This window comes from Colius striatus, chromosome 5 (assembly GCF_028858725.1).
Source record: "Colius striatus isolate bColStr4 chromosome 5, bColStr4.1.hap1, whole genome shotgun sequence".
NCBI lineage: Eukaryota > Metazoa > Chordata > Aves > Coliiformes > Coliidae > Colius > Colius striatus.
The window spans coordinates 57,597,481-57,612,022 of NC_084763.1; the positions used below are offsets into that span (position 1 = coordinate 57,597,481).

The following is a 14,542-nucleotide window of genomic DNA, read 5'->3' on the forward strand; positions in this document are numbered from 1 at the left end:
TAATGACTGGAAGGACGAAATTAAGCAGGAAAATAGTGACTGAATCAGAATGACCCTGCTGAGAGCAGTGCAAAAGCAAAGAGTTGCTTTGAAAGCACAGCCCTGGAGGAGAAAAGATGACTCCTGGAGAAATCATCTCCCTTCTGTGTGAGCCTGAGGAAAGCCACGTTGAGCAAACCCCGCTGTGCTCCCACCTCTCACAACCCAGCTGCAGCCTCAGAGCTGAGTGTTTGGCTTTAAATGCTCCAAGGCAAGAGGGTTCAGTAAGTCTGCAACTCTGACTTACTTCAGACAACAACAACAAAGAACCAATGAAACCTGGCAGGTTTTGGTCTCTGCATCCCTCAGACCAAGCTGAGCTGTTTACAGGCTTGGTTCTGCAGCTCCCTGTGCCACAGACATCAATCACACAGTGCAGAAATGGGATCTTTTTGGCAAGCTGCATAACAAAGACTTGGAAGAAGAAAGTGCACAGAAGAATGACACATCTTTTAGGGTGCCACTGATCAATAGCCAGATTTTCAGGGGGGAAAAAAGTCATTTTGATGAAGGATGAAAACAGGTTTGAGGTTTGTGTTCTACTCCATGACAGTTTTAGCTGGAAATGAGGGAGGAAAACTTGTTCCACATTGGTCCAAATGTTCTCTTTTGCCCAAACTGAAGGAATTTTAACCATTAGAATTTCTGGGTATGGTGGGTTGGGGTTTTTTATTAATGTAAGAAGGAAAGAACCCTCCAAAATTAACAGCTGCCTCAGCTCAGGAAACGCCATCTACAGAGAGAATTCACCAAAGACAAGGCTCAAACTGGTGACTTTCTTTTGAAAACCCTTTGCAAAATCCGTGTGTACTTGCAAAACAAGTCTGACACCACCAACCTGCACTTCTCAAGCCTCTCTGAAAAAGGAGCTTTATGAGCAGCATCACCCAGCTCTGCAAACAAGAGATACACAAAGCAAGCCAGGCTTTCACCAGCCCAGAGGAGTCATTTGGAAAGCTCCTTGGATTGCCAGTGCTCTTTGGTTTTGGCCCTAAGAATGAGTGGACTATACCACAAAGAAACCCTTTTGCTGTGTTTTATTGCATGCTTGCTCAATATCTTCCTGTTTCTTCACTGCTCTGCCTCCTGACCTGCATCTCTTGGGGAATCATCTCTTTTAGAGATGCTACAGCCCCAGGGATTGGTCTCATCCCACATTTGCTCTTCTGATGAAACATCTCGCTGGGTCAAGGCTACAAGTTGTTTCCTTGTGCTGAAATACCCTTTACTCTTTCTACTCCTGCTTCATTCCCATCAAACAAGCTGACAAATTCCTGTCAGCCAGGGACCAGCTGCTCCAAAGTGAGGGAGAGGAGAGAGGAAAGTGCTCTCTCCACTCTTAAGGGCTGTCCCACGATGGCCAGCCTGGCTGGGAATGTCCTGTGCTCCCAGACTGACATGGAGTGTGATAAATAAAGGAGAGAACAAAAGAGCAGAGCTGCCTTTAGAAGCATGCTATGTCAGCATGGCATTTTAATTATGTCTGTCTCTGGGGTCCATCCAGAAGCACTGTAGCAAATTGTTAATGGGGCATTATAAGCTTGACTACTCCCTGTTGTCCTATGCAAGGCAGAGTGTCTCAGCCACCAAGTCCTGAGAAAATACCTGTGGTAGCTGCATACAACAGGCTCTCACAAGCAAGGAGGCTTTGGAGAGGAATCAGAGGCTGCTGATAGCTCTGACAGCATCTTCCAGCTGGGATTCCCCTTTGCACACTCATGTGTGTGCAATGTGTATCATGTCAGACCTCTGCATCCCCTGAAAGGTACAGAGCAGGAGACAGGGTGGGAGAAAGCACCATTTGCAATGTGCCATGCCACAGACTTGGATTTGGAGAGGGATCCCTCCAGGGTGATGATCCTTTCCCAGCCCTCACTCAGAGCAATTGCTGCCCACAGTGAGCTGAAACCCTCAGGCCAGGTTTTCCTAGGAAGGACCACAGGCTACTGAATTTGGATTCCCCCCCCCCTCCAGCTTTGTGGGGATGATGGATGGGGAGGATGTGGGATTTTCTTTCAGATATGATAGAGATTGCTCAGCTTCAGGATCCTGTGGAGCTGTTCTCCTCTGTGCTCAGCCCAGAGCCAGGATTTTGGAGCAGATCCATCATTTCTTTGAGAATAGAGCCTCGGGCAGAACTCCTAACATTCAGCAGCCAATGTCTTTACTACTGAAAAGTCCCCACACTGGTAGAAATCCAAACCAGATAGTTTTACTGGCTTGCATCCAGGCACAGCCCAGTTCTGGCACCAAGTATTTGCAATTCTCATTACCTGGGGCACAAAACCGAGCTGCCAGGGCTCTTCACTGCACCCAGATCATGGCTCCAGTGTGCCTATAATTCAATGGGGCCTCTTCTCTACTACTGCTTTACTCAGTCTACCTCAGAGGCTCATCTTTGGGTGAAATGAATGAACCTGTTTCTCAAGAAAGTATCTGTTTCTGAAATGGGAGCCTGAATATGGAACTTGCAGATGCCTGAAATTCAGCTGGTCAATGCTGCTTCTTGTCTGCCTTGCTTTGTCATAGAGCCCAAAAGGCTTTTCCCTAACCTTTGGGCTCAGCAGAGCTCATGTGAATCCAAATCTGCAAATTAGGATGTCAGATTAGATGATTAAACATGTTCTGTGAAGCAAGCACTCAGTGGCATGCAGGAGCCTTTGGCCCTCTTCACTCAGCCTCATATTTGCCTTTGGTGTAGGCTGAGCAGGAAAGAGGACTCTGGTTATTCAGGGTCTGAATGGGATTGATCCTCTTTCAGTCTTTTCTGGTTCCTCTCCTGTGGCCACCCAAGGGTATCAGAGCACTTTGGCTCATTATCTTTCTAGTGCACGAGGGAGCTGGGACACTTGTCCATTAGTTGTGGAATCCAAACCTCCAATGACTCTCATAGAATGGTAGGAGCTGGAAGGGACTTTTAGAGATCATCTAGTCCACCCCCTCTGCAGAAGCACTAACCTGCATTGTCTGCTACAACCCCATGCTTGAGACAGTTGTTCACACTTGTGCAGCCAAGGGCTGCCCTGGCAAGCTGCTGCTTCTGCATTACAACCAGTTGAGAGACACATTTCACCCAAGCTAAATGTCAAGGTTCACTCCCTCAAAGCCAGGCTGGGCATTTCCCCCCCTCCAAATAAAGAGTCACCCCACACTTACCATTGTCATGCTGAAAAAGGAGTTGAGCCCTCCATGCATCTGAAGCTGTTTTGCCAGATCAATGCAGCCTTTGAGCACACACCTAAGAAGACCTTGCTGCTTGTTGAGTAAATCACAACAAGCATAGAAAAGTCCTCACACCTTGCCAGAGCACTTGGTCCATGGGGAGAAGGAGGAATCAGAGGCAAATATCTTCAAAAAGGAAGCTGAAAAGGGAAAATTTCCTCCCTGCTCCCAAGAGCTTGCCATGGGCTTTCTTGTCTTTGCTCAAGCCTCACTACTCAAATGTCTCTGTGCTTGAAAGGCTCAGGAAGAAACCCCTGTGAGAAAGAGGCCCAGCATGAGCTCAGCTTAGCCTGGCAGGTGTCTGCCCACTTCAGAAACCTTCAAAGATGTGAGCACAGGAGGGAAATTGCTCTCCAAAAGCGCTTCTGCAGGCCAGTAATAATAATGGTGATGACAATGGGAACATGTAGCACCTGGGAGGAATGAGACCAAGGGTAAAAATAGGTTGGAGAGGGAAAGATGAGAGGATGAACACATGTGGTGACCACCTTCAGCTGTCTTGATGATCTTGGAGGCTCAGGGACACAGGTGTGAAGAGTTCCCACGTCATTCTCCAGCAGGACTTGGCCAGGCTGTCAAGGAGATCCTGACAGGCTTCAAGGTGGGCAAAGACCTGCATCCTCCCCACATCTTCCTAAAACAAAACATGGTTCCTTCTTCCAAGCTGCCTATGGTATGCTTTCTTCTGCATCAGACAAGCCCTTAGACTTATCCCAGGTCAGCATGTGCTCAGAGACTCAAAGCAGTGGTCCCCACACTGAATCCTGTGCTACCTTGTGTGGGTGGCTCTGTGCCAGGGGATGCACAGGGGGGCACACCTGTGCTTTTTCTGGTGTAAAGCAAAGCTGAAACGGGCTGGGGAATAGGTTTGGAGAAACCTGCTCCTGATGTCTCTGCACCACAGGGAATGACTACAAAAGCATTGTCTCATGCAGGTGCCTCTTCACACACAAAGGTGTCAGGTGCTGCTCCATCCTCTCTGGTGCACACACTCCTTACTCCCGTAAACCACATTGCTTTAACACAGTCACAGTTTTAATAGAGCATTTTTTTTCTCTCCTACACATTAATGCAACACATTTACCCAAGAAACAAACCCCTTTTTATCCACAAAGCAGCTCCTGCTTTTTCATTCCCTGCTTAAGCCCTTCATAGAATCCCAGAATGGTGGGGGTTGGAAGGGATCCATTCAGATCATCTGGTCCAAAGCCACTGCTCAAGCAGGTAGCCTTGATCAGCTCACACAAGAACATGTCCAGGAGGGTTTGGAAACCTCCTGAGAAGGAGCCTCCACACCCTCCCTGGGCAGCCTGGGCCAGGGCTCCCTCACCCTTACAGTAGAAAAGTTCTTCCTTAAGTTGAAGTGGACTAAGCGCTTCTCATGAGCATGTCTACAATTAACTCACATTCATTCCTCCCACATCCATGCTCACTCTGAAACTCCAGTCACTTCATCTCAGAACAAATCCCTCAGCAAGGCACTGATTGATGCTCCCCACGAAAACCAACCCATCTCCCCCAAGGGATGTTTGCTTGCTCTCCCCCAGGATGCAGTCACACTGACACACATGCATCTCTGAGCACCTGCCTGCCTGTGACCCTGCCATCAAGGCACTCTCAGTGTGCTGGAGCTCAGCAAACAAGTTCTGTGGCTTCTCATCCTCGCTGCTGGTGCCTGATGCCTGAGTATTTCCCTCGTGGCTGCTCCCATCCTGCCTCCTCTTACAGGGAAAGAAAAGAGAGGAAAATAAAAGGAGGAAGAAGCTTTTCTATGTTTTAGGATCCCTGCAGATGTTCCAAAGCCTGCAGGGCTTTTCAGGGAGGTTTCACACCGCTTCAACATCACAGCACTCCACAGAAATAAATGGTGACTGCATTTTCCCCCAGGCACCTGCACTCCTGCACACAGCTACAACGAGCACAGCAAGTGATGACAAGGGAAAATGTGGTTGTTAAGGATAACTCTATATGGTCAGCTCCCTCCCTTCCAGGTTCTCACATACACCAGCTGTCTCTGCATGGCCTTTCCATAGCCAGCACTCACTGGACCTTGAGCACACGTCAGCTCAGCTAACTTTAGCTGCTGAAATGTTGGCATCCCAACTACCTCTATCAACAGCATCACCCAGGGCTGATTCACTCCATCCCAATATAGGTATTTAACACTACTATGATCTGTTTAAGAGCAACGATCAGCTTTCCAGTGGTTAAAGGCAGCTGAGCCTGTCCCACTTGCTGTGTCTCTAACTGTAACAGAACAATCCTGTAAGGCAGCAGCCTCACTATTTTTCAGGGGAGCAGAATGTGTCTCTGGCAGAATGTTACCCCCTTGATAAAGGCAGCATTCAGGTGGGAATTCATTAGACATAGGGAAAAGTTTCTTGCTACAAAATCTCTTCAGGACAACCTGTTCCCCAAAGAAAAGAGGTTCAGGGGCTACTCTAGAGGAACACGTTGTGAAAGAAAGATTTCCTCATGGGCTCAGCCAAACTCTTACAGCAAAACAGAGAAAACCTTTTGTATGGGTTGCAAACAACATTCAGTTGTGTCCAATATACTCTGAAAACATCTAAATCCTGTTGGAGTGTGTGTGTGATGTGTTTAGAGCAACTGCAGTTACTTAAGGGGCTACATCTCACACTGTCAGTAACTGACATCCCAACAGAGACCTGATGTGACTGAGAATGTGAAGCAGCAAAGACAGTGGGAGGATCTAACGTGATTCTAGAGTGTGAAACAAGATTCTGAGGCTGTTATCATGACAGCAGGCTCCATCAGTCAGGAAAACTGAAACAAGAAGTACTTTGCCACAGAAATGTTTCAGACTTTTTAGTGTCTAAAAGAAAAAGTTCACACAGTCCAAACCCAGAGTTGCACAAGAAGGTCTGAGGATGGATGTTGACCCTTTGAGGCATTCCCACCAAAAAAAGATGCATTTTGATCTTTTCTAACATCTTGTTTGGGCACAAAGCTGAAGGGTTTTTAACTGCAGAGCATCTTCTGCTCGAAACCAAGAACCACTTTCACCCTGGAATGCAGAAACAAATGTCTGGAGAGTTTCACAACTCATTAAAGCATTTTTCTCACGTGTTGTACAATGATCCAGGGAGGTATCTGAGCTGCAGCAGATGGCCAGAGCTCTACCAGAAGTAGGTTGCTGAAGCAGTGTGTTTGCCAACCCCAACCCCTGGGCACAAGTAACATTCATTCTGTTATCTCCCAGATAATATAATCTCCCTTTGCTCTGAGTTTTGGGCAACCAAACAAAACCCAGATCTAAGCCTTGCATCTGCCAATGCTTGACCCAGTTTGCTTTGTAGCAGACAGTGGAATATTCTCTGCAAAGCCAATATTTGGGGGTTGGACTAGATGATCTCTAAAGGTCCCTTCCAACCCCTACCATTCCATGAAAGATGAGGGGATGTTATCACAGGAGTACAGGCTTTGCCTCTTTCTTCTAGGAACACAACAGATGGTTTTTAGCTGTTTCAAAAGCCACGCCAAGAACCCAGAACTGCAAATTGCATTGGAGGGAACAACATCAATCTGCATGAATAGGTGTGGAGAGCAAGTTTAAGAAGCAAACAGCAGAAATGCATTGGTTTCCACTCCTGTTTGGATGACAATGTGTCTGATGATGCTGGAGCAGCATTGATCACAAAGATGCATGGCTGCTTATTTGAGAGGGACTGGTTTGGGGTGTTTGTCCTTTAATTACAACTCATCTCTCTACTGGATTTGCTGCCCTTCATACCACAATGTCATAGTACCCCAGCTGAGCATTAACACAGTGCCATGGTATCCTGGCCCAAGCTATCTGTGCCCTCAAACAGAAGTTATTGCAATTACTCCCTCCTCCTTTTACAAGGCAGGAATGTTTAAGTACAGAGATGTTTGCAGAGAGCTGGATCCCACCACCTACCACTTGCCCAAGGTCATGCTGGAAGTTCTTTACTTCATCACTTTAAAAACTTCCCCAAACCCAAATTCATTGTAATTTGACTTCTTGATACAGTTAAAAATGACTGGGTTATTTTTCCACCAGTGTTTAACCTGAAGGATTTGCAAAGCCTGTATGGTTCAAGGCAGGACAAACACACTTTCAGTGCTCCCTTTGTTAGAAATCCCCACCTTGAAGAGTCAGCTCCATGTGGAAGAAGCAAAAGGTTTCAGCAGCCCCTGGTTTACAAATCACCTGTGAGAGCTGTCACAGTGTGCTCAGGAGGCATGCTGAAGACATAAAGTAACATACTCCTTTTCTCTCATAGCTTCTCTGTTTTCCTGAAGGAGAAACCTTTCCTCTAACAAGAGCAGGTCCCAGAGGTATTTACCCCTCAGCTCAGCTCTGAGGAGCTGGTGCCATGGATGCAAGTGGAGCTCTGTCTGTTTTCTTCTTGTCTCACATCCTCTGGCTAACCATAAGCACAGGTCATCACCAAGACAAGGTGATGATAGGACAAGAGGCAGTGGGGACAAGCTGAAGAGGATCCAAAGAAACACAAGGAAAAGCTTCTTCCCTGTTGAGGTGAGGGAGCCCTGGCAGGGGCTGCCCAGATGGGCTGTGGAGGCTCCTTCTCTGCAGCCATCCCAACCCAGCTGGATGAGTCCCTGTGTGCCCTGCTCTAGGTGGTGCTGCTCTGGCAGGGGGCTGCACTGGATGAGCTTTGCAGCTCCCTTCCAGCCCTTTTGATTCTGTGGTTCTGTGTGTGAGATGCTTCAAAGCTCCTCTTCTTTTCCCAAAGGACAATGCCTTTCAAAGAAACCCTGCTATGTCTTGCAGTGTCTGTCCATCATGAGGTGCTTACAGTATGGGAAAGCTGTTCCTAAAGATGCATTCAGGGATCTCTGACACTGCCTGCCAATGTGTGTGGTGCAGAGGGAGGAAAGGGGAAGAAGCCATTTATAGATCTCCATTCTCTTACTGCATTTCTGGAAGTCAAGAGGTCACTCTTTGACAGACCATTTCATGGCCATTGCCATAGGAACACAAAACTTCTTTCTCCTTATCATTCCCTGAGAGAAAGAGGCACTCTCACATATCTGCTGAAGGGTCAGTTCTCATGGGGGAAAAAGAAAGCATCTGAAAGGGAAACAGATCTCCAGCATCATTGCACTGGAATTACAACCTCGAGTGTTTCCTAAACGTTGGCAGCCCCCTGTCAATGGTGTGGGTCACTGAATGGGCAATGTGATGCCAGTTTGGGAGCTCAGGATTGAAGCAGTGACTCCAAATGGTCTCAAAACGTGTTTCTAAAATGGCCTTGGAGACTTAATCTTGTCCTTAGACGTTTAAGCAAGACTACAGCAAACGCTGCTGAGCTGAGCAGTGACTCCTTCCAGCAGAGTTCTCGAAAGGAGGAGGAGTGAGCCCTTTGGAGGAATCCTAGGGGCAGAACCTGAAAGCAGTGGGTTATCCAGGAAAACTGGGGTTCTGCCCAAGTTTCCTTCTGCCTTGCAAAGCACACACATAAGCACACAGTCCCTTTGCCATTCACTTGGGCTCTTCTGGAAAACCCCAGATATCACTTGGCTCTCTTTAAGAAAGTCCCATGCTGGGGATGTCTACCAGAGTGATACATTCTAGGCAGAGACAAATTAACTCAACCCATGTTCCAGATGCACTCCGAGTCTAAAATCAAGCTGCTGGTTAGTCAGAGGTCAGCCCTGAATACAGCCAAAGGCTCCCTGGCATCTAGCTGCAACCTTGCCTGCAGAGGGGCAACACCTTTCCCACTGAGGTCAGTGAAGATTGCATGCAATAAAGTTTGGTCCTTTGTGAATAAGACAGGACAAACAGGTCTGAGCATCCTCAGGTAAAGTAGGATTCAGCTTTCAGCTTCTCTGTTCAGTAAAGCTCCCAGTGACTCTGCTCCCACACTTTACCTGTGGTAATTGCCTTTGCTGCTCATGCCCTGCTCAAAACCAAGGGCTGCTTTTGGAGGCTGGCATCTCACAGCCCTGAATACCCCCTCACCAGAACCACCACCAACCCAAGCCCACACCAGCCTGCCTCCTCCCTTGCCAGGTTTAGAGATACATACTTTGATAGAAGCTGGGTTAAATTCAACTTCCTTCTTGGGTTCTGGTTCTGCTGGTTTAGGTGCTGGTTTGGGTTCTTCCTTCTTGGGTTCAGCCTTCTTGGGCTCAGGCTTCTTTGGAGGCATGCTGGTTTGCTGATGGGCTGTGTTAAAAGGGGAGAGAAGGAGACAGAGGGACAGGCAGGAAAGAGGTGGCTGCTGCAGGATAAACCACCAGCACACACAGGTCTTTATCTCTGTCCAGTCTCTTAAAGTCACACATTGTGTCACTCTCAGACCTGTCACATGCCAGAGCTTACAATAGGGCCACTGCTATAAAAGGAGAAGACATTTACCAGGCTATTTTAGAGCCATGGGATACAGCATTGTCATGAATTAGCACTGAAATGGAAGGAGAGTTTGGGGGGTTTTAGGGCTGAGGCCAGCTCTGGGTGTGCATGTGAGTGTCCAAGGGGGAGGATGGGTTAGGACTCAGATCCCACCAGTGAGTCCTTTTGATCCTCCCCAGGGCCATGCTGGGCTTTACCTTGCCACCATCCCTTCAGAGTGTCTCTCCTTCAGGCTGGGTGGCACCTCTGGCCTTCATTTTGCTGCACATCATTAAGAGACAAGCAGGGGTTTATATTTAGACACAAGGATGGAGCTACATGGCAGGTTGACCAGCAACATGTCAGCTGGCAAAGGGGAGAATTCATGGCTCTCTGTCACACACACACACAGGGGCTGGGATAGCACTGGCTGTCTCAAAGTACATCCCCATGACTGAGTTTTTCCAGACCATTTTAGGCACTTGAATGCCAGATTCCTATTCAAATAACTAAGATAAGAGTATCCATTTGAAGCTTTTCTAATCTCAGCCTGACTTTGATTTAAATAACCCCCTCCTCCAAAGAAAAATGGAGTAAAATGTTCAGATCTGCATTTGCTTATGTCATTGATGTCAATCACAAGGTCACTGTCTGAGACACTGGCACTTCCAACCACAAGGTCACTGTCTGAGACACTGGCACTTCCACATTGCTTCAGGATCCCTTTGCCAGGAAAAACCATCATCTGTCACAATAGTAATAAGAAAAAGCCCATACCAAGGTAGTTACAAAGAGGGTCTATGCTGGCATTGAACAGAAACATCAGTTGAATCACAAATCTCTCTGTTTTACTATGTCATCCTGACAATTTACTATTCAAACCCCTCTGAAACCTGATTTCCCTGACCCTGCTGTCAGCCTGGCACTCCAGTGCCTTCCTCTCTGCACTCCTGAGTGGCTTTGCTGGAAGAGTGATTGTGCTTTACCCTGCCCAGCTGCTCCCATGTTGGGACACATCCATTGCTGGCACTCCACAGGCACCTTTGGAGTGAGGCTTGAATACTCTGCAGCAAACTGGGCACCCCTGTTAAATGGTTGGGGATTCTGTAGAGACTGGAGGGGGAATGGAGAAGGGCTGAGCTTTGTGTCTGCAGCTCCAGGTCCTACCTGGAGGACAACTTGATCCTGAGGCAGTGCCACAGCATTTACTGCAGTGATAAACACACCACTGCAACAGCCTCATTACCACAGTCATGGTAATTTGTGCTTTTGAGGTGGTGGGAAGCAAATCTCACTCCTCTAATCACAGAGGACACTTTGAGAACTAATGTGTGACAGGAGCCCTGAGCTGCTCCTGACAAAGCTGCTGAGGTGTTTTGGTGTTTCAAGGACAGCCTGAACAGCTCCATTCTTTACCTGCAGTATGTTGCCTTCCTCACTCATTTGTGGCCATAGCTGGTAGCAGAGTAGGGATGTGTCTCCATGAGAAGTTGTGCAGAGATTTGTCTGCTCACTCTACCCAAACCAGTCCCTCTGAATTCTCTTCAGCTCACAAAAGCCACAAGACCTGCTTTGATGAGTCCATCAGCCCCAATCTATGTGTGTGTGGTCACCTCCAACAGCAGCTCCCCAAGGTATTCATAGCCAGTGCAGTTCTGCTTCTCTAAGGTAGAAAACTACATTTGGTCCCTGGGTTAGATGGTGGGATTTGTTTGCATTGGAGATGCAACAGAGATGCACTAGATGATCCCAACTTGGCCAGGATCTGCCATAACTGCATATCTGCCAGTCCCAGACATGTTTCAGATACCACAGGGCATCAGAAATGGCCCTGGCAACACTTCTCTAGGCAGATTAATCCTATTCCCTGTCAATTGCTAAAGTGCAGGACTCTCAGGCAGCTGTGGAGAGGCCTTTGGAGGCAAAAGCATCTCAAATCATACAGTCACAGAATGGTGGGGGTTGGAAAGGACCTCTAGAGATCATCTAGTCCAACCTCCTACTAAAGCAGCTCCCACCTAGACCCCAGATACTTGCATTTAAGCAATTGCATGAAGCCATAGACAACTCCAGCTGGGAGATGCATTGCTCTCACACTGAATGTATGGTCTGGGTGGCTGTTGACTGTGATGAGAGACACACACTTGACTTAGAAATGTTGATGCTGTAGACACCTAAATTGAGGTGAACTCTCCCCAGACTGAATTCCATCTTCTGAGATCCCATCCCATGGCAAAGCCCCAGAGTAGAGGTTTTTTCTGCAGGTTTCTGTGTCTCACTTGCCCACTTTCTGTCAAGGGCCAACAAGAATGAAGTGTGGGCAAGTGGCTGATGTGTCCTGCTGAGCAGAACAAGAGATGCCTACAAACTTTGCAAGCTGTAGCTATTTCTGCACAGCAATAACAGAAATCATGCATTGTTTTCATTCCCTGACAAAAGTTTTGCTGCTTTGATTTCTGCTTTGAAATGAGTCATGGCTGCAGAATGGTAAGAGCTCTCTACAGACCCAAAGAAATACCAGGGAGTAATTTCACCCTGTTCCCCAAGCTACAGGCTTCCCAATCAACATCACAGGAGCCAGCACAGGCCCAGGAAATCCTGGGTTCTGCTAATTAAAAGCAGCCAAACTGCAGTGCAGATTAGCATGGGCTCTTGAGAGCAGCTGTAACCACAAAGACAGCATCTGAGCAGGCACCAGCCGAAGCACACAAGTCTATTTTACACAACATTTGAAGGAATCCACCAGCTTTTGTTCCTGAACTGAAAACAGCACTGGAAAATATCAGGCAATTCAGATAGCAGCAGCAGCTCAACAGCAGCTTGGGACCTTGTCACCTCCACCTCTGGGAGATAAGAGGAGACTACAGTAATGAGGAGAGTCATATTTCACTTTCTCTCCTGAATTCCACGAGTCAGCCATGGATGTGGGGCTTGGCAGTGGCTGGTTTTCCCCTCAGCTTTATTAGTTCTTTAATAAAAGGTCATTAGAGGAATAATAGCAAAGACATCCCAGAAAGGTGGCTGAAAGCTCCCCTCTATTCTGAGCCAAAATCATCCAAAGCTGATCTCAGTATGGCTTTTTTATATAGCCACAACCAAGTTTCTTCACAGGGCAGCTGGCCTGGCATTGCTCACAGAAAACATCCTCTGCACTGCTGTCACAATGGAAATAACTGCAGCAGCCTGGCACTTGTCAGCTCTGCTTGGAAGGGAGGCTTCTGGCAATGCCAAGACCAAAGAGAAGTCAGAGTTAAATACTTCGGGACTTTACTCAGTCTCCTACCTGCCTGTTCCTCTTACAGGTCAAAGGCACCTTCCCCTCCTGACTCCTGTTTAGTGTCTTCATGTGGAGCTGTTGGTGACCAAAATCCTGTGACAGATCAGCCCTTTCTCACAGCTGCAGGTGGCTCTTTGCATGTTGAGCACATAGATGGCAGGCAGCCCTCTCACCTACACGATCACCATCTACGTATAAGCTCATCTTTATTTCAACACAGGGTGTCAAGGCAACCCAGGGAGCTGCACGATGAGTTTTAAGTACCTGCAGGTCTGACCACTGCTGTGTGGATTTCTTGGATCACTTCCACAGATTAAAGATACTCCAATGCCCTGTAAATCCTTCTGCAAACAGTCAAATCAATGCAGCTACTCTTGCCCTAAATCCCCCATCTCTTCCAGAGGATCCCTAGAGTCCCAGCAGCTGCAGAAGAGGGGGGGGGAAAGAGCAACCAAAAATCTCTCTTCCTATTAATAGGTTTGGAAAGGCAGGGAGCAGGGGGGAGTGCTTTTCAGTTTCAGTCATACTCACAACAGATGTTAGCAGCAGATCCCAGTGCCAAAAAGCTGTTCCAGACTCACTCTGGAGTCCTACATGAGAGGCTGGGCTAGCTATGCATGCTCTAAAATCATCTTGATCATTAGGGTACGATAAGATTCTCCTGAGAGGGCTGGGATCGTCTTCAAAGAGACTCATCAGGACATTTTCCACAGGAAAGGAGAAAACCAAGTGGGCTTAAGGAGGAGAAAAATGGAATGTGAGTGAAAATGAAGCATTCTGGCCCAAGTCTGGGTTGTTTATGTTTGGGAGTAGTGTCACAGGGCTTTATGGTTCTCTTGGTCCTTGATAAGTCTCTGCCCAGGTTGAAATGGACCTCAAGAGATCATCTGCTCCAACCTTTCATAGGAAAGGGAGCCTGAGATCAAATTGCTTATCAATCTCCTTCCATGGAGGGCAGTTTGCCACACCCTCCCTCAGATGAAGAGGGGGAGACTGTACAGAGAATGTGAGGATTGTACTCCTTTGTGAGGAAAAGGAGGAGCTGAGAAGTTTCCTGGTGGGACATTTGAATTTAACTATTCCAGGCAAAAAAAAGGTCCCAGTTTTCAGCTGACTTCTCCACAGAGAAACATCCCCCTCCAAGAACATTAGTTTGGGGTTTTTTTTTCTTGTTATAAATAAAAAGCAAGCTTTGAGTTTAAGCTTGAATCCTCTCTTCAAAAGCAACCCTCCATGGAAGCTCTCCAGACGTCTTTAAACGAGAGGCTGAGAGCACGTCAAAGATGTTCTCTCTCCCCAACCAGAAACGGTTGTGCAACTTCTCCCAATAAGGAATATCATCCTTAGAGCTGTAAGATGGCCACAGCCTGAGTGTCTTCCCCAGAGAACAGGGAAAAAATAAGTGGGTTTAGAGGATTTGCATCCAGAAGACAATTTCGTTCTCTGCTTCTTCAGGCTCCGGCACAGCAGATGGCAGCTGCTGGAAGAAGCAAGAGAGCTCCAAACCACATCTGCTCATGTGCTACTCAGCCTCCATACTTTAATAGAACCAAGTTATAAACAGAAAGGCAGATATTTTCAAATGGCAATAGCATCCCAAAGATAATTGACATAAAGCCACCAACCAAGCAAACAACCAACCCCTCCCACCACCCTCC

General features: G+C 47.4%; 1 protein-coding gene across 1 annotated transcript in view; it reads right to left on the minus strand.

Moving 5' to 3' along the window:
* The window catches only part of MYL3 (myosin light chain 3), a 32,350-nt gene extending 22,925 nt beyond the window's left edge, over positions 1 to 9,425 (minus strand). Inside the window, exon 1 of the mRNA XM_061996647.1 lies at positions 9,303 to 9,425. Coding sequence (XP_061852631.1) covers positions 9,303 to 9,425 — 123 coding nt within the window. The remainder of the gene's footprint in view (positions 1 to 9,302) is intronic.
* Between the last annotated feature and the right edge of the window lie 5,117 nt (positions 9,426 to 14,542).